The sequence below is a fragment of the Aedes albopictus genome, chromosome 3 (genome assembly GCF_035046485.1).
Source record: "Aedes albopictus strain Foshan chromosome 3, AalbF5, whole genome shotgun sequence".
In the NCBI taxonomy this organism is placed as follows: domain Eukaryota; kingdom Metazoa; phylum Arthropoda; class Insecta; order Diptera; family Culicidae; genus Aedes; species Aedes albopictus.
Genome location: NC_085138.1, coordinates 219,320,247 through 219,344,589, shown reverse-complemented (window position 1 = coordinate 219,344,589; position 24,343 = coordinate 219,320,247). Strand labels below are relative to the sequence as shown.

Sequence of the window (24,343 nt, the reverse complement as noted above, 5' to 3'; positions counted from 1 at the left end):
ACCTTCTTCCGCCTCTGGAATAGAGCCGACGCTTTTTTGAATTTTATCAAATTTTCCAAACTGCCAACTTTGTTGAATTCTCTTCTTGCTTGGGTTTTCGTTTTCCACGCTTCCTCTACCTCCGGTGACCACCAGTATTTCGGCGTCCGTTTATCACGTTTTCTGCTATTCTTGTAGATTCGTTGCACCTTTCCAGTTAGATCTTCCCAGGAGCGAACCTCCGTGTGGTCCAAGGTCGTTAGTTGGTCGTAAATTTTCTTCCTGTTGCATATCCATTTGTCTCCTTTTGATGACTGCTCGTGATTCGCAGCGATTTGTATCGCCATGTGCTCGCTACCCACTCCATACTCCAGTACCGTCCATTGGAGCTCTCCGTACAGATCGGCAGAGCAGAGTGATACGTCAATTGCTGTGCTTCGTCTGTTCAGTTGTACGGGTACAAATGTGCTCTGTCCGTCGTTCAGAACCAGCCAGTTGTATTGGTTCACCAACTCCATAAATATACCACCTTTTCTATCGCAGCTTGCGTTTCCCCATGCGATATGGTGAGCATTCCAGTCACCGCCTATAATAACTTTTCTGTAGTTTCTCAAGGATTCAAAAATTTTTGTGATGTCTTCTTCGAAATCTTCAGCTGTAACTGATGGAGCTAGATATACGGATACTACTACGATTTGGCTCTTTGGTATAGCAATTGCTACTGCCTGACTATTCCCTGACAAATTATCGATTACCACCTTCCTATAGTTAAAACTGTTTTTTATGAAGATCGCTGATCCACCATAACCATCCTCTCGCGAATCAAAAACACTATGATATCCTGATATTTTATAACGAGTACTAGTCTCATATAACTCTTGAGTCCACGTTTCTTGTAACAACGCTACTGAATAGTCTTCCCCTATCAACACTCTTTGTAACTCCTCTCTATGTTTTTTCAAACTTTGGATATTACACTGTATTATTTTGATTTTACCCTCCATTGAGACACTTATTTTCTTATTTATTTCCCTAGTTGATACGGTTTTCAATTAACTCTAAATTATCGTTTGCTTTAGTTCAAAATGCTTCTGTACTGCTTGCTTTACTTTTTCCTTCATTTCGCAGCTGACACTTTCGTCACTGATAAGCTCCGAATAGAAGCTCATGGCTTTGTTTTGGTATTTGTTGGTAACACTTGCTTCAATGTTCCTTCTGTTGTCCTGCAACATGGTCTTCCATTTCTCCATCTCGTACACCTTGTGCGGGTTGTGCAATGCAACTCCGTTCTCTTCTTGGTTGATTTTCGACGTGCCTGACGGTCCAGGCAATGGCTCTGGGGAGTCCATCGTTGATTCCGTAGTTGATGATCTCTTTCGCTTGTTCTGGGGTTTCTTCTTTTTCTCCGTGTACAGCTTCACCGCCGGTGTGATTGGTACTCTTGGGTTGTTCGTTTGTTGCCATTGTGCTTCCAGATCGCTGCTTCCCGATAATGTTTCCGCCAATGTCGGCATATCTTGCAGTGAGTTCAGTGGTTCAAAGATGTTGTTCGAGGTGAACGATACCATCTCTCGTGCTTCGACGAACGTGTAGTTCTTTTTCGCCATTATGGATTTTATTTGCTCCTGTCGTAGTCGCTCTGGGCAACCAACGCTTCCTGTGTTGTGTGGTTTTTTGCAATGCAGGCATTTCTTCTGTTGTTGGCAGTTGTCGTACGGTTCCTCTTCGTGTCGCTCGCTGCATGTCTGACATCTGCGGAAACCCTTGCAGTTTTCAGCTTTATGGTTGTACCTCAAGCACTTTTTGCAGAAAACAACTTTCTGCACAAACGGTTGGATTTTGCTTACACAGCAAAACAGTCTAACTCTTTCTGGCAGTCGGCTCGCTCGGAACGTGATTGAAACTCGGTTTGACGGTTGTTTCTCTCCATTGACGTAGCGGTTTAGACGGTAAACGTCGACGACAGGAACTTCGCTCTGAAGGTCCGTGAAGATCTGTTCAGTGGTGATGTCGTTCGGGATTCCTGCTATTACTCCTGATATGCAAACGACATGCTTTGGAATGTACGCCGTGTACATACCATTTTCGTTGTTGATGAATTCCACGATAGCATTCGCCTTGATGTAGCTGTTGAACACAACCATGATTTTGTTTCTTCCGATCTGCTTCATGTCGATGATGTGGTTCTTGTATCCCTGCAGTCCACGCAGCATCGATCCCAGCGAGAATTTGTTAATTCGTCCTCCTTGTGGTCCTTGTTGTGGTCCACCTCGCAGCTCGAAGTAAACACGGTATGGTGCCTCGTCCCTGATGGTGTATTCAAACTTCACTCGTTGTTTGTTTTGCCTCCCATTTTCGTCACTCCTTCCACTTCTTCCTCCGGTATCCGGAGGGTCTTCTATCTCCCCCATAACCTCACTTCACTCTTCTTCTTCTTCTACCAAGATGGCGCTTTTTTTTTCACGGGAAAGGATTGATTTTGTTTGCTTCAAAATCACTTATTTTTCTTTTATATCACTATTTCTTCACGTTTTGTATCCCTGCTACTACTCTCCTGATAAATTTCAACACTTTTGGTAATCTTCACAGCCTTTTCTTCCTCGCAAAAATCCGGTTTTGTTCTAGAACAGCCGCTTCGCTTGAAAGATAACTTTGGAATGAGCGACGCAGGCAGCTGACGGACGGGATGACTGAACGAATCGAAATGTCAAACCGAGTTCGAATTTCAAATGAGTGAGAGAGGATGTTGAATTTCAACATTCAGTCTCTTTCTCTCACACGCCGCAAAGCCAAATGTCAAATTGATCGAAGCTTGACGGTTTGATTTTTTGTCGATATATTCGGCACTGGGTTATTGCGGAGATTCCACCTGTTTAGACTCCTGCGCGAAAATTAGTTGCGTGGATTTTTCTTGCGTGGGCCCACAGATATAAAACCAGACCGCGTCCTGGTGAATATTTTACGCTGTGTTGTTAGGTAGGGTAAGGGAGGTATTTTGGACCCCTTTAGGAAGTGGATGAACAATTCAGCGAAAAAAGAAAGTTCCCACTTCAAAATATGGATAATTTCAGTAGGCATCACGTAGAGCAACATGTTTTCTGTCGAAAAAGGCCAAACAGAACTCAAAATTGTTGAAGTAAATACAAGAAATATCAAAACTTCTGAAGGATCTCGGGCTTCTATTTTGGACCACCTGATTTTATTTTGGACCACCAAGTGTACATATTTTGGCCCACCAAATTAAACTTCAATTGATTGATGAAATGAAAGCCACCTCAGCAAAAATTTAAACATAGTTAAAACTACGTGAAGTTTACATCTTTTCTATTCATTTTTTGAGGCAGGGAACGTTTAAAAATTACGTAACGGTAAAAAAGATGACATTTTGTTGCAATTGCCAGTTTTTACGCATTGTAGTATGATGTTTCATAAAAAATGTTACGCAAAACGTATATTTATTAACTATTGCATGACGTCAGTCGCCATGCATAAATTACGTAACGCTTCACATAAGTGTGAAAGTCTAGAGATTTTGCTAAACATAAAGGCGTTCCACACATATTGTAATGAGTGGAAGGGCCATCAAAAATAAAGTAATTTGAATGATACGTAAATTGTCACTGACATTGTCTCAGTCATCAACTGATTGCCGAGAAGGACAACTTTTCTAAACTGGATGACTGAATACCTGAAAATTTCAACTTGTCGAAAAGTTGTTAGGACACAAATCGAATCGAAATTTTTAACTAGGCGAAAAGTTGCTAGAACAAATCGAACCCACAACATAAACGTATACACGCAGAAAAATCTATGTTAAAATCAAAAATATTTAAGGCAAATTCAAATAAATTGTCAATTTGTTCTGGCCACAAAAATAAAACTGTTTGGAACAAATCGAACGTCACATTTGAAGCTAATAAAATCCATGTTTGAAACAAAAATGCATCTTCTGACAGATTATGTTAGAAATAAATGTAAATATTTTTGTTTTTTTGTGGCAGGTCGGCCCTACGGATATATTTGTTTTCCCATTGAACTTATAAAGTCATTTCCTTCGCTGGAAAAATCTACCTCCCGTGTTGTATTTTCAATGCCAACATCATGTATACATCTATTAGATAACATACGCTCCCGAAAACAACGAAATTTCGTGAAGACTTTCGGTGAATCTTGCCTTTTTTGCAGGAGGAAATTTTGTTTGATGTTGCAGCTGGAACTTGTGAGTTTTGTTTATGTTCTCGACGGCGGAACGGGGGGCTCCTCAATGGATACTGTCGCAATAAATGTGTAATTGAGTTAGCTTTAAAAATTAAAATTTTAGTTTTAAACATTTTATCAATTTACCGAATAAACATGAATATTTTTGTTTCAAACGAACGAAATTTGTCTCCGTGTAACAACCCAGATCACGGGAGGTCCAAACTTATTCTATTTATCTGTTTCTAGAGTACATTACATTGGCATGAATATTTTCTCTCTTTAGAAGGAACTGGAGAGATGGATCTGACAGGTGGTCCAAAATATATTCACATCTGATTATGTTGAACATATTTTGGCCATACCTCAAACCACCATTTTAGTAAATAATATCGCTCCACCGAGGTTAAGAACAGTTTATTTTAAGTTCTTAGAAGGCCCTAACTACATTCACATGAAATAAATATTTATTTTTAAAATTTAATACCTCTTCGAAGCCGACTACAAATTTGTCACCTTCTCTGTTTTTGGTGATTTTCCGTGCGTTTCATTGGAAGTGAAAACATTTTCTCTATTTTTGATACTGAACAGCATATTTAACTGACATCCAAAATAAAGGTCATCACATAGTTGAATGCTTTTCGAGTTCCGATAAAAATTTACCAAGATTTAGTAGAGATTATGTGATAAATATCATAAAACTCCCTAGGTGGGCCAAAATACCTGCCCGGTCCAAAATACCTTCACTACCCTACAGATTTGGTGATAGTTTTGCATTGTAAACAAACATATATAATGCACCTACGCTGAAAATGAGCCTAATCATTTATTTGCGTCGGAATCTATAAATCTTCACAACGGGCAATAGAATGCCTTTATTATGAAGAATTGTTAACCGTGTGTTTTTCAGGGCTGGCAGGAAAGGTAACGGGGCATAATAAACACCCCAGCATATTTTATACACGCTCATTGAAATCTACTCAAAAGTGAGTAGAATTCGACTCACTTTGGTAGAAAGTGGAACAGCTCAAAAGAGAGTAATCAGGCTTTACTCTCTTTAGAGTAATTTGCGAATTTGTCCAAAAGTGAGTAGAGAGTGAGTAACTTTAAAACTGCGATTTGTAAAAGTGGGTAGATTTCCAATATTATGAATTCGACTGGAAATCAAAAAACTTTTTTTAAGAAAAATATTTTTGCTAATTTTGAGTTGTTTACAACATACATCGGAAGTGACGTATATGATAGTGCATCATTGAACGCACACAGCGCACCCCACCCGGTACTGAAAAAAAGTGTCGCTAGTCGAAAAGTGTCGCTAGTCAAAACGTCGCTATTCGGTTTGGTGCTGGCGCTATAATAAATTATTTTGGTAGGTTTTATTCGTAAAATTAATAAAAAAAAATACAAAATAATGAAAGAACATGTTTATTCATATATTTAAAAGTAATTTTACAATTAATGATTTGTTACACTAATTCGAGCACTAATTCCAAATCTGCAAAAACATATTCCATTTCGATGATCTATGATGAAGGGGATGGTATGGAATGGTTCTCGGTTTTCGAGCTGGTCGGCCTCATACTGGCTGCGGTGGAGGTTCCGGAACTAAAATCATTTGCATATTTATTAGTTTTCGTTGCAAGGCACAATTTTCAACAATTTTAAACAACTTACTTAAATTTTGTTGCCATGATCATCACTTAGCAGGAAAAAATAAGTGGCATCTTGTCCGTCAACTTGGATCCGCCGCTCGACATCAATAACAACCTTGAATATTTAAAATTATGTTTCAAAACAATATCAAATTTAAAGAAAACTACTAACCTTGTAATGCAGGAGTGGTTATCGCAAAAGATGACAACAAATTCTTTAAATAAATTAATCCGCAAATTTCATTTACGGCAAACTGCTGACCGTTACCGAAGATGAATTTGAATGATGCTACTCAAAAGTGAGTTCATCCCCAAACTAATGCAACTGAGTAGAAATCTACTCTCTTTGGAAAAATAATGTCACTCAGTTTTTGACATTTTCGATTAAATACAAAACTGAGTAGAATCCTACTCACTTTTGAGTATGTTTCAACGAGCGTGTACTAATTCTTTGGTAACATCGACCAGTTAAGTAATTTGCCTACGGAAATCAATACCGCAGATATAATACTCCACCTTAGACGAGCGTACATCTATTCGTAATTGGCAGTGCTAATTTCGCCCCGAATCGACTACAACAATAAAATTGCTATTTAGTTGAAAAATTGAATTTAGTTAATTCTTATCAAAAATAAAATACTTCATCCATTGCTACATCTTCGTTACATGTAGATAGGGTAACAATTCACTTGTTTTTATGATGGACACACTCCAACACTCGTAATACCTTATTTGATGCTGCTTCGAAATTATAAGAATTTCACCATATGAAAAATTATTTAAATTTCAATGATATTTTGGTTATTTTGGAGCAATATAAATGATACTTTTGAAAAATAGAGCTCCTTTACACTTTGCATAAAAAGTTTTTCATAAAAGTCAACAGTTTCGGCAAAAACAGGGGTGTCCATTTCACCCCGGGTGTCCATTATAGCCCTAATCCCCCTAGTTACCACCTAATTGTCTGTGGATTTCTTCCAAACAAATACTGTTTGTACATTTGTTTTTGTATATTTAGTAAATAATTACACTAGTTTACAGCATTTTTGAACTCGGTAAGCTGATGATCATTTTTGGTGTAGAATCATGCCCTGAGTTCGAAAGCGCGAAGGAAAAAAATTACAGTAGAGCGGAAATTTTTTCGACTTTCCATACAAGGTTGATGATTTGAAATCGATTTTTGTTCTATTTTTAAGCAAAGTCGCTCACTTCAAACATCTCATTCTCCGTAATCAATGCTCCGATTGAACTGAAATTTTTACTGTAACTCGCCTACATATGATATGTCAAATAAACGTCGAGAAAGAATTTTTAAATTGTTTTTTTCTTACTGAAAAAACTACATTTTTTCAAAAATTTTTGGGAATTTTGCTAAAATTTAAGGAGATCGTCCCTAAAACACGCCAATATCTTGAATTTCATCAATCTGACGCAAAACCTGTATTCAGATGATCGAATGGTATTGTATTCAGCTTTTAATTTATGGAAAAAGATTTAAAATTGGTTGAACAAAACGCAATATATTTGAATTTTAGTAAATTACATATTTTGAAAAGTTGTAAAACTCGATATTGAGCTAAAACTCAAAAACTGTTCTACTTAAAATTTTTTGAAGGTCGGTTTCTAAATCATCGCTAAATTGTGCTTCAAAAATTTTGGTCGTAGACAGAAGTTCACGACTTTCGTTTTATTTTGTAAACTAGTGTTATTCCCATTATAAAATGCGTTAATATCTTGTGTAATTTTCTCCGCTTTAAAAAAGGCTCACAATAATGAATTCTTTATTAAACAACGAAATTGCCGCATCCGTCAAATTTCTACGCGGTTCTACTTTCTGGCTCTTTATGGAGATTACGAGAAAAAAAAAGTTGTACAATGTTTGAACATTGTTCGAACATTGTTTTACTTGTTCTGTTTATACTTGTGAAAAGATTGCCAATTTTAACGGTCATTACAGACATTTATAGCGTAAAAATTTGAGATGCAGTCTTTTTTAGTTGCCTACTTTTGGACCTATTTTTTTTCAATTATTTGCTAAAGATTTATGTAAACCGTTCCCTTAACACGGCCATCACATTATAGAGGTCGAACAATTAAACCCGAATTCGAATTATGATTACAAATCCTAGTCTAGCCAACTACGAATGCAGCAGCAAAGACTGTGAACAAAAGGATGAATAAAACACAATTCCAAAATGGACAGAAGAATCCAAAACCAAAATCAATAAAACCTCGTAATCATGTGATCGGAGTTGTTATTGATGTGGGGAACAGGACACAATTCACATTTGGTATACCGCATTTAGTTCACTACTGGACTGCGAACTGCGACTTTATAAGTGCGAAAACGTAAATAAAAGTGCGCGATTGCATCAAATCAGGTTGATGTCTTCGGCGCACTATTTCTTCAATCTATGGAGAACAAGTGCTCTGAAGACACCGAGTTGATTTGATGCAATCGCGCACTTTTATTAGCGTTTTCGCACTCTTGAAAACTTGTGCGATAGTCCAGTGGTGAACTAAATGCGCTATATTGTGTATTGCCAATTTGTGAAGCTGTTTTTTATCCTGATATTTAGAACGTATCATGCACCGTGGTCATTTCATTTATTTAGTTAACATCAAATTCATGATAATACTAAATCAACAATTTGCCGCCATAATACTCGATTTGCAGCTGCAGCTCTCCAACGTCCGTCACGCCCAACACTCGCCAGATCATGCTCCACCTGGTCCGCCCATCGTGCTCTCTGCGCTCCACGCCTTCTTGTACCAACCGGATGGTTAGCAAACACCAACTTTGCAGGGTTGTTGTCCGGCATTCTTGCAACATGCCCTGCCCACCATATCCTTCCGGCTTTGGCCACTTTCTGGATGCTGGATTCGCCGTAAAGTGCAGCGAGCTCGTGGTTCATCCTTCTCTGCCACATACCGTTCTCCTGCACACCGCCGAAGATCGTCCTTAGCACCCGTCGCTCGAAAACTCCGAGTGCTTGCAGGTCCTCCTCGAGCATCGTCCATGTCTCGTGTCCGTAGAGAACCACCGGTCTTATTAACCCTAAAAGGGATACCTGGGGTCCATTAGACCCCAGGCGCCTTTCAGAGCTCGTCTTTGATGGAACACACTCAGCGAGGTGACGAAACTGAGGCCATGAAGGTATCCCTTTTAGGGTTAACGGTACATTTGGTGCGGGGGTGAGTCTTTTTTGACCGCAGTTTCTTCTGGAGCCCATAGTAGGCACGACTTCCACTGATGATGCGCCTTCGTATTTCACGGCTCACGCGTTATTGTCAGCCGTTAGCAAGGAACCGAGGTAGATGAATTCTTCTACCACCTCGAAAGTATCCCCGTCTATCGTAACATTGCTGCCAAGACTTATCCTGTCTCGCTCAGTCCCACCTACCAGCATGTACTTTGTCTTAGACGCATTCACCACCAGTCTGACCTTTGCTGCTTCACGTTTCAGGCGGGTGTACTGTTCTGCCACCGTTCCAAATGTTCTATCAATAATATCCATGTCATCCGCAAAACAGACAAATTGGCTGGATTTCGTGAAGATCGTACCCCGGCTGTTGAGCCCGGCTCGTCGCATAACACCTTCCTAGGCACCAAAGTCCATCACCTTGTCGTAGTCCCCGTCGAGATTCGAATGAACTAGATAGTTCACCCGAAATCCTTACGCTGTTCTGCACAGTCCATCGTTGCTCTTATCAGTCTAGTCAGCTTCCCGGGAAAGCTATTCTCGTCCATAATTTTCCATAGCTCTGTGCGGTCGATACTGGAACCTGGTATTCACGGCATTTCTGGAGGATTCATCGTACGGTGAAGATCTGGTCCGTTGTCGACCAGCCGTCGACGAAGCCGGCTTGATAACTTCCATTTTAAACCCCCTCCCTCTCCCACGTAACAGCTTTTGTATGGAAAATTTTGAAATTTTGTATGAAGCGTAACACAGCGTTAGACCCTCTCCCTCCCCCCTCAGCGTTACGTAATATTAGATCCAGTCCTTAGGTGACAGACGACGGAAGATGATCTGGGATAGCACTTTGTAGGCAGCATTCAAAATAGTGATCGCTCTAAAGTTTTCACATTCCAAATGGTCGCCTTTTTTGTGAATGGGGCAGATTATCCCTTCTTTCCACTCCTCCGGTAGCTGTTCGATTACCCAGATGTTGACTATCAGACGGTGCAGGCAGGTGGCCAACTTTTCTGGGCCCATTTAGCTGAGTTCAGCTGAGATACCATCCTTACCAGTTGCTTTGTTGGTTTTGAGCTGATGAATAGCATCCTTAACTTCCCTCAGCGGTGGGAGGTGGTTCATTTCCGTCCTCCGCTGCACTGGTGTCTCGTTTCCTCCGTTACCATGGTCTCCCGTGCCTACGTTTTCCACGCCATTCAGGTGCTGATCAAAGTGCTGCTTCCACCTTTCGATCACCTCACGTCTGTCTGTTAAGAGGCCTCCGTCCTTATCTCTGTACATTTCGGCTCGCGGCACGAAGCCGCTGCGGGATGTGTTGAGCTTCTAGTAGAACTTCCGTATTTCTTGGGAACGGCACAGCAGTTCGATTTCTTCGCACTCTGCTTCTTGCAGGCGGCGCTTTTTCCCGAAAGAGGTCTGCTGTTTCCGCTTCTGTTTGTAACGTTCCACGTTCTGTCGGGTCCCTTGATGCAGCATTACCGCCCGCGCTTCGTTCATCTCCTTCAAAACCGTTCTGCACTCGTCGTCGAACCATTTTCTCCTTCAAAACCGTTCTGCACTCTACGTCGATTCCGTTCCACGTGCCCGATGGTGCTCTCGGCTGCATTGTTGATGGCTGCTTTCACTGTACTCCAGCAGTCCTCTAGGGGGGCTCATCGAGCTCGCCCTCGTATGGCAACGCGGCCTCGAGATTCTGCGCGTAGGTTGAGGCAACATACGGTTGTTTTAGTCGCTCTAGGTTGTACCGTTGAAGGGCCCCTATAGCCGAGGCGGTAAACGCACGGGTATTCAGCATGACCATGCTGAGGGTGACGGGTTCGATTCCCGGTCGGTCCAGGATCTTTTCGTAATGGAAATTTCCTTGACTTCCTTGGGCATAGAGTATCTTCGTGCCTGCCACACGATATACACATGCAAAATGGTCATTGGCAGAGGAAGCTCTCAGTTAATAACTGTGGAAGTGCTCATAGAACACTAAGCTGAGAAGCAGGCTTTGTCCCAGTGAGGACGTTACGCCAAGAAGAGGAGAGAGGAGGTTGTACCGTTGCGGTCGCCGGTACCGTACATTGTTGATAACGGAAAGTTTTGGGCGCAGTCGATGTTGGCACCACGATAGGTCCTGACGTCGATAATGGCGGAGAAGTGCCGTCCGTCAATCAGAACGTGGTCGATTTGAGATTCCGTCTGCTGTGGTGATCTCTAGGTGTAACGATAAGGGAGGCTGTGTTGGAAAGAGATGCTACGTATGGCCATGTTTTTGGAGGCGGCGAAATCAATGAGTCGTAGGCCGTTTTCGTTCGTCTACTGGTGGGCGCTGAACTTTCCAATGGTCGGTCTGAATTCCTCCTCCTGGCCTACCTGAGCGTTTAGATCTCCTATGATAATCTTACTCGCGTTCAAGCTGCGCGTATAATGCGTCCTTGTCATCATCAGTGCTTCCGGAGTGTGTGCTGTCCACGTTTATTATGCTGAAGTTGAAGAATAGGCCCTTGATTCTCAATCTGCACATTCTTTCGTCGATCGGCCACCAACTGATCACGCATCTCTGCATATCACCCATCACGATGAAAGCTGTCCCCAGCTCGCGTGTGTTGCCGCAGCTCTGGTAGATGGTATGATTATTTCTAACGTTCCCACCACGGATCCTGTCCAAGACATCTCCTGCGGCGCTATGATGCCGAACCCGCGCTCCTTCAGTAGATCGGCGAGTATGCGAGTGCTCCCAATGAAGTTGAGAGATCAGCAGTTCCACGTACCGAGTTTCCAATCGCAAGTCCTTTTTGTTCGCTGGGGTCGTTGCCGTTGGTTTTGGATCGTATTATTCTGTTGCTAATTTTCCGTTACAATGTTTTTTACGGCTGGCTCGTAGAGCTGACACCAACCCCCTACTTTCTGGAGGACCATAGTACACAGTTGAGCTTAGAGTCCTTCCCTGGTACTCTGACGTTGATCCGCCGCCCCTAACATGGGGATCAGACGCTGTTGTAAGCCGCTCCTCCTGGGGAACAGACGCTCAGGTTTGCAGAAGCAACCCCCCCCCCTCTTCCCTGACAGCCTACGACCATAGTTCCCACCAGGGTTGGTTACCCGATCTTTCCTAAGGTTGCTTGTAGTTTCCGGCCGGTACCACGAGAAGGTAGGGATAGGAGTTGCTGGGCAGAGGCTAGTGGATCATAATGGGATCTGAATTGCGCAGCATACCCAGCCTTTACCGTGCCTTCTAATATAAACAGTGCCGGAATTAGAGGGGGCAGCGCTCCGCACACACCCCCCTCCCCACATTACAGGGGGTCCTATAAAATTTCGTTTTACGATAAAAATGTGAAGGAAGAAAAAAATAGTGCAAGAAACTTCTCTTGCTTTGTTTTTTTGTCATTAGATTTTCTTCTGAGTAAGACCGCAACTATTTGTCCAGCTATTATTTATGACATTTAAAATTTTTCCTCCAAACGTTTATTTAAGTGTGCGATTCCTCAAGATAAATTACAGGAAATCCCGAAGAAAACTTCGACTGAAATCTACAGGAACTCAAAAACTGCATAAATTGAAAAGTCAAAAAGTTTTTGCTGAATATGTTCGTTTTTTTCTCTCTAAATTTTTGAAAACATTTTGAAAGAATTAAAGTATTTAAAAAAAAAAAACTTGTAATAGTTTAAGTACTCTTGCGAAAGATTTTACTAAGGCATCTTACAACTTAATTAAATTGGAGAGCACCAAAACCGTTGATATTTTTTTTTAGAGGAAATCTGGTATAAATTTAAGGTTTTTTGGAAGAGATTTAGTCCGAATTTCTTAAGCTGAAAGATTTGCTTACTGAAATAAAGATGATTCTATGAAAAACTCCTGATAAAATTCATAGCTACCCTGAAAAACTTGCAGAGAAAATTTGTGGAGAAATTGGCTAAACATTTGTCTGGTTTTTCCGCTAAAGATTTTCAAGAAATTCAATATGTAATTCTATGTCGGAGTGTTGGTAAGCTATGGTTGGCAATGGGCTCGCCCATCGGTGCATGCCGCATGGAAGCCAGGCGTAAGGTCATAGATTAGCGTATTCATTACTCTGTGAAGAAATTGCGGCACAGTTCGCATGATTGCAGAACTCGTAGGCGTTATATGATAGATTGACATTGTACTAGGAAAGTTGGAAGGAAGAGAAACGGCTTTTTCAACCTGTTTCTGTTCTAGGCTCTGAACTTATTAATACACAATACACATGAATTGTATATGTAGAAAAGAGGAAGAGATAGAAAGATACAAAGTAGGAGGAAATGGACGGGCCAGGGATTGAACCTCGGATTGAACCTAGGACCTTCTGCGTATGAATCAGAAGCGGTAGCCACTAGACCACCAAGCCTGTCAAGTGTATATAATGTATGGTAAATTATTTTTAACTAACGCTACTCGCATTTTGTTCACAGATGCCCACTACGTTCCACCGGGAAACGATCCTTGCCGGCTTTGTCTGTGCGACAACGGCCATCCGAAAGCATGCAAAGCTGTGCTGTGTACTCCTCCGCACGATTGCAAATCATTTCAAATCGGAAGCTCGTGCTGTGAATTCATCTGTCTCGACGACACGCTAGCAAACTCATCTGATAAGAGCTATGACTTCGGAATGTGACTAGTCGCCAGCGGTGTAACCGCCACCCTATCGTTGACTCTATTATTCTTCCTCATCAACCGGTTGCGTCGAAGGAAAACGCAACTGCGGGAAGTGCGGCAGACTATCGAAGAACAACGAAACATGGGCAGCATCGGTTACATCGGTGGCAACATCGGCTACCTGGGAACAGGCGCCCTGAACATGGATTATCCCTACGAACACGGGACAGCACATTACCAGCTTTGGAAACCACCGGGTAACTATTTCACCAGAGGAGAGGCGCCACCACCATACGAAGAGGCTATTGCGTTAGCACAGGCTGAATCTCTGAATACTTGTACAGTGAGGTAAGTCGGTCGTTTCCAAGCGCCCTTTCCCTATATACACTTCGAAATCCAAAGTGATTTCCGCAACATTCGAATACTCGTAGTGTTCATAGATACTCCTCAATAATCAGCAAGTTCCAATTATTTAGTAGAAAATCTTTGCAATGATAAGACTGAGTCAATAATTCTGCGTTACACAACACGGTTTGCAGATGTGCTTCCTTTCAACCTCGCGTCCAACACTCGTTACATTGTTCTTATCCGTTATCCTCCATGTTATCTTGAACATCCGGATCTTGTTACAAGTTTTATTTTAATTTGTAAATATGTCCCTGTTCGCTAATCGCTATAAGAGCATTTGTAGCGCTCTGGCGTAAGATATAGGCTCATGAGAAGTAGCCTCAACATAATTGCCAACTTTTGGGCTATTTCGGAAATCGATCAACCGTTCCCTGTCACTGACATCAAAATGTAGATGTCTTATAATTAAAATTAGAATCCAATTGTCCTCTTAGAAATTCCTTGACAAAACTCAAGCTATGAATGCAGCTAATGCTGCGAACTGCCAGAGAAAAATATGATTACATGATAAACTGATGGACCAACAACAATTATGAAACCTCGTTATCCTGGGATCGGAAATTGGAGTCTTAAAGAGAACCATTTTCTGAGCCACTATGATTTTCTCAGATTTTTAGAACTTTATTTTGATACCTAAAACCAATTTCGAAGAGATTTTTTCAAATCACCTTTTGACAGCTGGGCAACTGTTTGGGGTCTCCAGTTAGCCTAGCGGTTAAGGCTATGGATCGCCAATCCGGAGACGGCGGGTTCGATTTCCGTTACGGTCGGGAAAATTTTCTCGACTCCCTGGGCATAGAGTATCATTGTACTTGCCTCACAATACATACACAAATTCATGCAATGGCAGGCAAAGAAAGCCCTTCAATTAATAACTGTGGAAGTGCTCAAAGAACACTAAGTTGAAGCGAGGCAGGCCAAGTCCCAGTTGGGACGTAGAGCCACAAAGAAGAAGAAGAAGAAGCAACTGTTTGACAACTCCGCCCAGTACAAAATCCGACGAGGGGTGATTCATCAAATCGCTCCCATACAAACTGTAAATTGATTTTTAAATAGGTTCCCGGGCGCCAAAATTCATGAAAATTTGGATTTTGGCTCAGTTTGGCGTGCAGGTTTAGAATCTGGAATAATCTCAACATCGCACAAGCCAATTGTTATTCACTAGAGTAACAGGGCAAAATACATATGTGTTCTGTGTTGTATATGTCCAAATGTGCTATCCTACACGGTAAAAAATCTGCACTGTGATATGAACTGATTGACACTTGAATTCGCACTACTGTTCAATCAGTTTGTTATTAATTACATATCATTTGGCAAAGAACATCCAATGCCTCTTCAATTTTAATGGAACTTCACATCAATTTGTTGTTGACAATGTTTTGATTTCAAAACTAGAACTAAAAAAAATGTGTTCAGCCACAGCCAGATTCGATACCAGGACCTTCAGAGTCACGATCAACTGTTTTACCACTACACTACTTCACATCTGTTGGAGAGGTGTGAATCGAAGCGAAGCACTTTCTACCACCTGTCATCTATATTTACTTTCATGCCCAAAACAGTCATCACCGAATCAACAGCTTTTCACTTTGGATCGTATTGCTTTTTACAGTAGTGCAAATCGAAGGGATTTTCAGTTGATTTCTCCGGTGGGTTTATTTTGGTCCTCAAATCAACACTGACAGCATTGCGATCTCAAAGGAAAAGCCTTTCTGATCATGTTGATTAGGACATTGAATAGTTAAGGGATTTTTCCCTTACATCGAGCGTGCAGATTTTTTACCGTGTATTTTTATTACAAATAGGGTGCGGGCACCGGTTTTGGCCAGTCTAAGGGTAATCATTTTTTATAAAAATAACCAATAATCCAATGAAAACTACCAATGTGTTAAATGAAAGGTTTTGATCTATACTTTATTAGAAAAATGCAGAAATCAAGCTAATACTTGATTTTTGTATCAAAAGTGGCACTGGCCAAAATAGAAGCCTTGCCGCAGTTTTGGCCATATTCTCAGGTTTGGTTTCTGTTTTGGCCAATCACGTGTATTTCTTATGGGAGTGGCCAAATTAGAAGCACCCTGGCCAAAATAGATATATGGGAGCTGATTTTTTTAAGGAAAATTATTTTTTTTCTTCCAGTTTTTAATCAAAATGTATGGTTGTAACAGCTGCAATCATATTATTATATTAGAATCTACTAGTAAAAAATAAATTTATGCCAATTAAGATCGTTACAGGCTGAATACCGCACGATGGCCAAAACTCCGGGCTGGCCAAAACTGAAGCTTCTACCCTAGTGCTCCGTTATACAGATCCCAATGCTCAAACATCTTGTTTAACTCGATCGCATTTTAAGTAATGACAAACAGATGTTGTTTCTTGAGTTTGTTGACAGACGTTGTTTTTGAGTTTCTTGACAAGGAAAGTAAAATATTTGACCCTATGTACTTTATAACCCAAGATGTCATATATTCTAAAATGCATTTGTAGTGTTTAATTATATTTTTCGTAATAATCTCTTGTTATAATTGGTTTGCAGGGTTGCTATTCGGCATTCTTGCAACGTACCCTGCCCACCATGTTCTTTCGGCTTAGGCGACCTTCCGGATGCTAAGTTCAAACTGGCGATCTCTCGAAAGTCTTACACTTCAATTTGATGCCTTTCTTGTAATTAGGGCAAATAACAACGCAGTCGCCGGACATTCGGCAATTCAGGCCAAACATTTCAATAGGTCCTATCTGCATTTGAGAGGCTCTCTTTGTTCACTTTCTCTTTCAATTATTGCAATGTAATGGTACACTTTTCAACTATTTTTGCAGTACAAATCAAAAGACGATTGTTTTGACCATCGTTCAATGCAAGGAGACAATCATAATACAAATAAACAGCTGAGATATTAACGAAAGAGAGGGAAACCAAAGAGAGCCTCTCCTCTGCAGATTGGACCTTTAGACATGTTTGGCCTGAATTCTGATATTTGACGGCGGTCGCCCGTTAGTTATGGGAGCAGATTGTTGTCATGCAAATAGAGCTTTTCGCTGAAAATGCATGTGTATTAAGTTGTTGTTGGTACACTTTTTGCTGTGTTAGTGTGTAATTTAGCCATTTGCCGTATTGCGTAAGCCTTTGTTGCAGGAAAACGTCATGTTTTTCAGCGGAGCAACGAAAGCTTTCAGTGAAGAAAGCAATATGATTATGCCTAAACCTTCGTATGGATTCCGTCCAAAACATCCCCATAGCGCCCAAATCGCGGTTCTGCAGTCCTTTTTCATCGCTATGATCTGGGTCGTGGGGTCTTGTACCATTTGGGCAGGTGTATCTATTTTGGGCACTTGCCGCTATAACTAAGTCAATTTTATACCTAATCACTTAATTTTTGGCTCGAGGTGAGATGCGTACAGTATCTAACCCTATACAAAAATTCAAATCAATTGGTTTAAAATTGACTTAGTTATAAAGGTGCCCAAAATAGGTACACCTGCCCAAATGGTACTACCCTATTCTTCACGTTCTTTGTTTTCTTTTCGCTGCTTGTGGTTTTGCGGATGGCTAGCAGGGCCTGATATCAACTGGAAAATAAGCTTACCTTCCCGCTTTCCTTCCTAATGCAAAACCCTTAGCTTCCGCGGAAGCTAAGGGTTTTGCATTAGGATTTCCTCCAAACGCAGTGCTACATAGCCAGCCTCAAGCGCGAATCTTCTACCCTACTAGCTTTTTAATTTCCGCTCAGTAGTATTTTACTTGGGCTTCCACCGCCAATGAATATTCATGAATGTCTAATCTTACACAAGTATTTGAACCAATCAGGAATAATGTTCCATTAATGTTTGATTACAGTGTTGCCACCTCAACCCAAAGACAGTATCCCATCGGTATAGCAGAAACGGAGGCTTCGCAGACTATTACTGCAAATACAACGAACCTGATTAATATTAATATCAACAATGGAGGAAATTTGACTGCAATCGCAACTGGCGAAAACCACGTAATAGGTAGTGAAATTACCCCAGAATTGCAAACCGAGCAAACTGATGCTGCATCTAATGCTAACGTCACTAACACTAATGCAAATAGTTTGGAGAACCACGAGTCATGTGTGTCATTTCCTACTAATTACTACACTATCCCCTTAATTGCATCCGAAGTATGCACAAATCAAAATTGTGATTTAAATGTTGGTAGTAACTGTAATTATTCGATGCCTCATGCTCCGAATGTTAAAGAAGTTCAAACGTACCCTAGTCATAACGCTACAATAATGTCCAGCTCAACAATACCGAAAGATCATAGATCTTCGGAAAGGATGATGGAGAATTGCGACAATGTGATCAATCGTACGATTTTGCCACCGCCGATATTTGACAGTATTACAAATGAATCAAGCACTGCCAGTGAAAATACAGTCTCCACAAGCAAGTACCGCACTACTGCCGGAAAGCGTCATCATAGAACTATTCCAAGACAGTTTGCGGCTGTTGATCCGATCATAAATCCACTGAAGAATAATCGTAACAACATAATACCATCCACTGCAGGACATCTTGCATGTAGTGGTACCGATAACAATAACAAGGCTGATCGCGTAGATGGTGCTTATAATGGACCTAAGAGATTAGCTTGTCAATGCCCAGTGCAGCATATGCCCATGAGCTATTTGTCGTCACAAACGTTAGGGTTGGCCCAGAACAGTAATGACACGGTATCGACAGCGTTGATCAATTCTCAAACGCCGATTCAAATGCCTACAATGAAGAAAAGAATCTCCAACGATGTGAGTAGGCATATTAATTTATCACATCATAATGCAACAGCTCAAATCAAGCCCGTTCAAATCTCCAGCGCTCACTGTAAAGGAGGAACACTGAAGAAAAATCATGAATCCAGTGATATTAGCGAAAGAAACGTATATTCTAATAGCAACTACAGTAAACAGCAGCATTTTCCGACCAACGACAAAGTCTTGGTTGATGACCAACCACGCGTAGAGAGTCAGATGAATCTGAAAAAGCAAAATTCTTTACCGAGAAAAGCTACTTTCATTGATGCAAATTACGGGGTGAGCTCTATGCACAAAACAGGATCTGAAAGAGGTGAATTGCAAAACTCGAATACTGCTGCGATGGACACAAACATGCATATTTCCACAATTATTCAACAACAATCAAGTTCTTCAACGGATCGCGACATATTGCATCGTAAATCATACAGTTCGTCAAAGTCTGAAATGTGCATTGAACCAAATCCAGAACTTCCACCGAAGATGTATAAGCATAATACCAGCCGTTTATCTGGTGGAGCACATCAGAAGTCATATTACAGCAATTCCAAAACGCATGCCATTTCCAAACCATCCAGTGATGGCTCAAAGTTTTCAATTCCCGCCACATCGAATACTTCGAACAATTATAAAAACGCGAGTAAATTGCAGAAGAATAACTATTCCAAATCATTGCCAAGAAATGTTATTTCAGCCAGTCACGAATATGCACAAACTTCTAGAAGCACAACACAGTTTAACAGTGGTTTAGAAAATAGCAGCTCAAACATTAACTTCAATACTTTGCCAAAGAAAACTAACAAAATAAGTACTCGTAGTTCTAATTTACTAACAGAAGTAGTGAATAAGGTACCATCAGTAATTAACATTCCATCGCCATTGCAACCACCGCCATTAGCGGTTGGCCCAAACATTGATTGCATACCAGTGCAGCATCTAACGTCTATCATTTCTTCAACCAACAAAAGAGTCCAACAGGTGTCATCGACCGCAAAGAGAGCATCCAATCAAGATCAGCCGTCGCGCAAATATCTTGAACAAATGAGTAACAATATTACTGACATTACTAACAGCAAGAGCGAAAAACCGCTGCCCGTTTTGACCACCTCCACTAATTGTGCTAATCCAAAGGAACATTTTCTTCCGAACGATAACAGCCTCGACGATGACTACTTAAGCGAGTGCGAAAACTGCAAATCGGCTCATGGTTCACGCTACTATCTGGAGGAGGAGGTTGACGATGCTCCCCAGGAAACCATGACCCTTCAACGAAAGATGCCGGAAACCGAGGAGGACCAGCAGAACTACTACCGTGTTTCATCCACCCTGCCGACCAACACTAGCAGGAAAACACCGTAAGTATTAGCTCGTTGGATCTTCTTTGTAGGATTTATCGTGGGGACGATATTGATTAATACCGGACCAGTCCAGTCTTACTACCTTGCCGGTAGCGACATATCTCTTCAAAGATATTGGTGACTCTTATGCCGATCATTATGCTTATGCACATCTTTTTCAATCTAGAGATATCCAGCAGAGACTGCTTCAAATGGAAGCTCACCTGGCCATGCCTACTATTTACCCACGGCATAGCGCACGAATAGTTTAGGCTCCTCTCTGGAGCCACCAATGTTGCAGACGAAACGTTCAAGTTATTTCGCTTATTGTCCCAACTGGAGCGAATGCTAAATGTACGTGACTAATAGTCTTTCGCGATCTTCTTCTTTGTAGCTTTCGAAATCAGGTCTATAACACAGACAAACAGGCGTAACTAAAAGAATAATTTTCGTGAAAATTCAATGTTCAGTTAACACTACCAACACTTGGTGGGCATGTTGCACGACACATTGCGTTGTGCAATAACGTCAACAGAAGGCGCTGGTTTGAAACATCAAACGCAATGAAAGACTATGCGCGTGCCTCTGGTTGTAAAAGCCACAACTATATAAATTAAACATGATCTTTAAAAGTACGGCTGATGGAAATTTTGCCAGTGTTACGTCTGCTTATTTGCGTCTATTCCTTTGAGTTCTGTTTTGTCATTTCTTCCTCTATAAAGTTGAACTTAAGCTGTTATGCCTGTTTTCGTTGGGTGTGGCGTTTTTAGATAAACGTTACTTTGATTGATTGATTTGTCTTTATTTAAGAGACTTTCAGCCCTTGGCTGGCCATAAACGTTACTTTCCAAAGTTACTGCACATCGTGGGTTTGAAAACCATAAGTCCAAAACCAAAACAGGCATTCGTTACTGTTTGTAAATATGTTAATATTTATGTTTGAATCTTTCAGGACCACGAAAAATCGCGAAACATGGTTTACCACCATTCCGGCAAGTTCGTCATCCGAGGAGGAAGAAGCAGTAGAATAAATATATTTTGATGACGATCTCGATTTACAATTTTTCAGTCAGTGTACATCTTATATATGTAAGAAATGTTTTCAGTATTTTACTTTTGTGCTGGTCACGTATATTATATTTTACGTTTATTACTTAATTTATTACTACCTTGTTATGCCACAATTCTTAGTCATAGTGAAATGTTACTATTATAAATGATAATATATGTGACAATTCGACATTCCACTCAGAGTCACGGTGTACTAGAAAGAAAGCCGCGTACAATAAACAAGTAAAATTAATTTATTTTACAAGATGTCTACATGATTCTATAACATTCGCCAAAAACCATTCTCCAGAAAACCAATCCCCAGAACTCCATTCCCCAGAAAACCATTTCCCAGAAATCCATTCCCCAGAATGTACCATTCCCCAGAAATCCATTCCCCAGAAAACTATTTCTTACAACGCGTCATTATCCAGAAAGGAAAAAAAACTATTAATTTATTTCTAATCGCTAAAAATCAAATATTTATTCGTAAAAATCATCGGAAGAAACATCCTGACAAAAATTCTCATTTGAAATGAAAAACATTGGAATAAGCATGATTTTCCTTCACAATTTAGGCTATTAGTATAATTATTGGCATCGCAACTGCTTACTTTTTCAACAAACATTTTCCCCTCTTTTCTGAATAGACTGTTCTTTCGAATTGCACTTAACAGAAAATTATCGGCATCAAAACTTCTTACATTTTCAACGTAGATTCTCCCTTCTTTTCTGCATAGGCTGATGTACTTTCGAGTTGCACTGTTCAGGTAATTATCGGTACCACAAGCACAGGTGTTAAGAAATTTGAAAAAAAATATTTAATACATATTTTAGCAATTTTAACACCGGTGGTGGCTGTACTGCTGTGTGAAACATAGTTGTCCCATGTTCTATGGGAATACCTATTAACATGGGACAACTATGCTGCACAAGGCAGTGTATTGCTCATAATTTCCTGAAAAGTGCAATTCGAAAGAACATCCTATGCAAAAAAGAAGGAAAAATTTATGTTAAAAAAGTAAGCAGTTGCAAGGCCGATAATTTCCTGATAAGCGCAACTCGAAGGAACAACCTATGCAAAAGAAATGGTTGATGAACATAAATATAAGCAGTTGTAATGCCAACAATTCTTATAACGACTCAAACATATTTTTAACGAAGAGCATGAGCATTAGACTGGCCCAATTACAAAAATGTCGAAAAAATCCACGGGGCACCCTCTAGAATCGTGCCTTTGTATGAGAACAACAATCTGTGAAAGATTCAGTTCAATCGGTTAAAAACTGAGCTGGCGCAAATGTGTTGAAGATTTGTATGGGATGTTCAGTCCACATATATGGAAATTTGGATGAACTCCAGTCTCCCATTCAGCACGCCGGTTTGGTGAGTTCGATTTGGCTCTGAATTGAAAGAATGTTAGTTGAGACCCTAAGGAACATCTTTGTAGAAGACCATATCATGATAAAACTTAATTTAGTTGCGGTTTCAGCTATCGAAAGCAGGTTGTTATATGCAGCACGTGTTTGTCGGTCGAAGCTTGCGCGCTACATCATAGGCAGCTATGTAATTCCTAATTGGCGATTTGTTGCTGCATAAAGAAGAAGAAGAACGATTGTGTTTTGAAAAAAATCCTATCCCTACAACACAGGGGAAGTTTTTAAAATGCCTCTATAAAATCTAATGTCGTTTTCGTTTTTGCGGCGGTGCTACACCGCTTCGTGCTACACTTTTCACTGCAAAAACGAACATTTTTGGTGCAGTTGCATTGGTGTGCGTGAATAAAAACCAAAATATTTACAACTTTGCAAACGTTGATTGGTGGACACGGTGTACACTCGCTACACTCTCGAATTTTTGAGTGCTGCACTATCTTGAGCGGTGCAGAAAAAGTGCTACACCGGTGCAGCACGAAAATCAAAAACGAACACTTTCGGTGCAAAAGTGCTACGCCGGTGTAGCACTACCGCAAAAACGAAAACGACATAAAACAAAATCTAATTAAAAACGGTTTGATGTACGGTGTTAGACTTTGGACGGACTACATATTGAACGTATGTAAGTGTTGGTTATTTTGTGTCGTGAGTGTTACCGAGAACTTCGTGATTTGTGATGCGTGAAATGTACAAATGTAATATGGCAGGTAATACTCGTGGTTAGTGTAGGTGTCACCCAGCTAAAAAGCTCCCGATAGGCTAGACAGGATAAAGCCAGGCTCCACCACCCTAAAAGCAACCATCAGCACGCTACACATCATAGTTCGAAAACCCACCACCAGATGGACTGGTTACCAACCATTGAGCGGCCATGAGGGGTGGCGTAACGGGGCCATTGAGAAATGGGATGGCTGGAGAGGGCAATGACCGAGGAACGAGGTCATGAACCTCAAGGCAGTCAACGATTCGGTATGCTAGCACTTGCCCAGAGTTCGTCGACTAAGACAGTAGTAAAAGTTTGGAAAGTTTGGACAGAAGTAAAAGTTTGGAAAGTTTTATGCAGAGTTATTGGAGAAAGTTGAAAAGTGGAAGAAGTGTCAGAGAAGTGGACTACAGTCCGGATTCGCTGGTTGGGTCACGACTGCGCCCCGATTAGCGAATCATGTTCGTTCGTTGGGGCAACTGACAACTTATCAAAATGCTTTAGACACACGCAAGTGACGAGAAATACGTCACGGAACACTCACATACTTGCGCAAACGTTCTGTATACAGGAGCTGTGATGCGACGGCGGTCAGACGTCAAACTCGTTTTGACATCTATTTTGACATTGACAGTGCTTTTTAGTTGGATTTTGCCCCAACCAGTGAACATTCAACCATCGAGACAGCCCATCTAACGAGCTCTCAACGAACGAATCGTCACTGTACAGGTAATAACAGTAACCGTAACATTTAAAACCTGTGAGTAATGCCCTCTCTGTACTACAGAACCTCGCCGTTTTTGACGTGAAAGTGCACGACCGATTTCCCTACGTCGTCTCAGTGACCATCTGGGCGAATTCCGGCAAACAACTTGCCGAAGGCCGATCCGTCACCATATCGGCAGGACCGAGACGCGTAGGAGGTTCAGGAACCCGTGTAGTGCCACCCCAAACCCGTAGGACGTCGCCATCGCTGATAGCGGTGTGAGAAGTACCGT

The 24,343-nt window shown here is 40.9% G+C and overlaps 1 protein-coding gene and 1 long non-coding RNA gene across 2 annotated transcripts in view; one reads left to right on the top strand and one right to left on the bottom strand.

Moving 5' to 3' along the window:
* Nucleotides 1-21,403, top strand: part of LOC109411942 (ras guanine nucleotide exchange factor Q) — a 39,207-nt gene extending 17,804 nt beyond the window's left edge. Inside the window, exons 3-5 of the mRNA XM_029877177.2 lie at nucleotides 13,447-13,978; nucleotides 17,880-20,174; nucleotides 21,109-21,403. Coding sequence (XP_029733037.2) covers nucleotides 13,773-13,978; nucleotides 17,880-20,174; nucleotides 21,109-21,187 — 2,580 coding nt within the window. The 5' untranslated portion in view covers nucleotides 13,447-13,772 and the 3' untranslated portion in view covers nucleotides 21,188-21,403. The remainder of the gene's footprint in view (nucleotides 1-13,446; nucleotides 13,979-17,879; nucleotides 20,175-21,108) is intronic.
* On the bottom strand, nucleotides 5,538-6,263 carry LOC134289475 (uncharacterized). Its single transcript, XR_009998539.1, has 3 exons — nucleotides 6,001-6,263; nucleotides 5,851-5,943; nucleotides 5,538-5,781 (listed from the first exon to the last, which is right to left on the bottom strand). It is a non-coding gene; the product is annotated as an uncharacterized LOC134289475 (long non-coding RNA).
* Nucleotides 21,404-24,343: the final 2,940 nt, after the last annotated feature.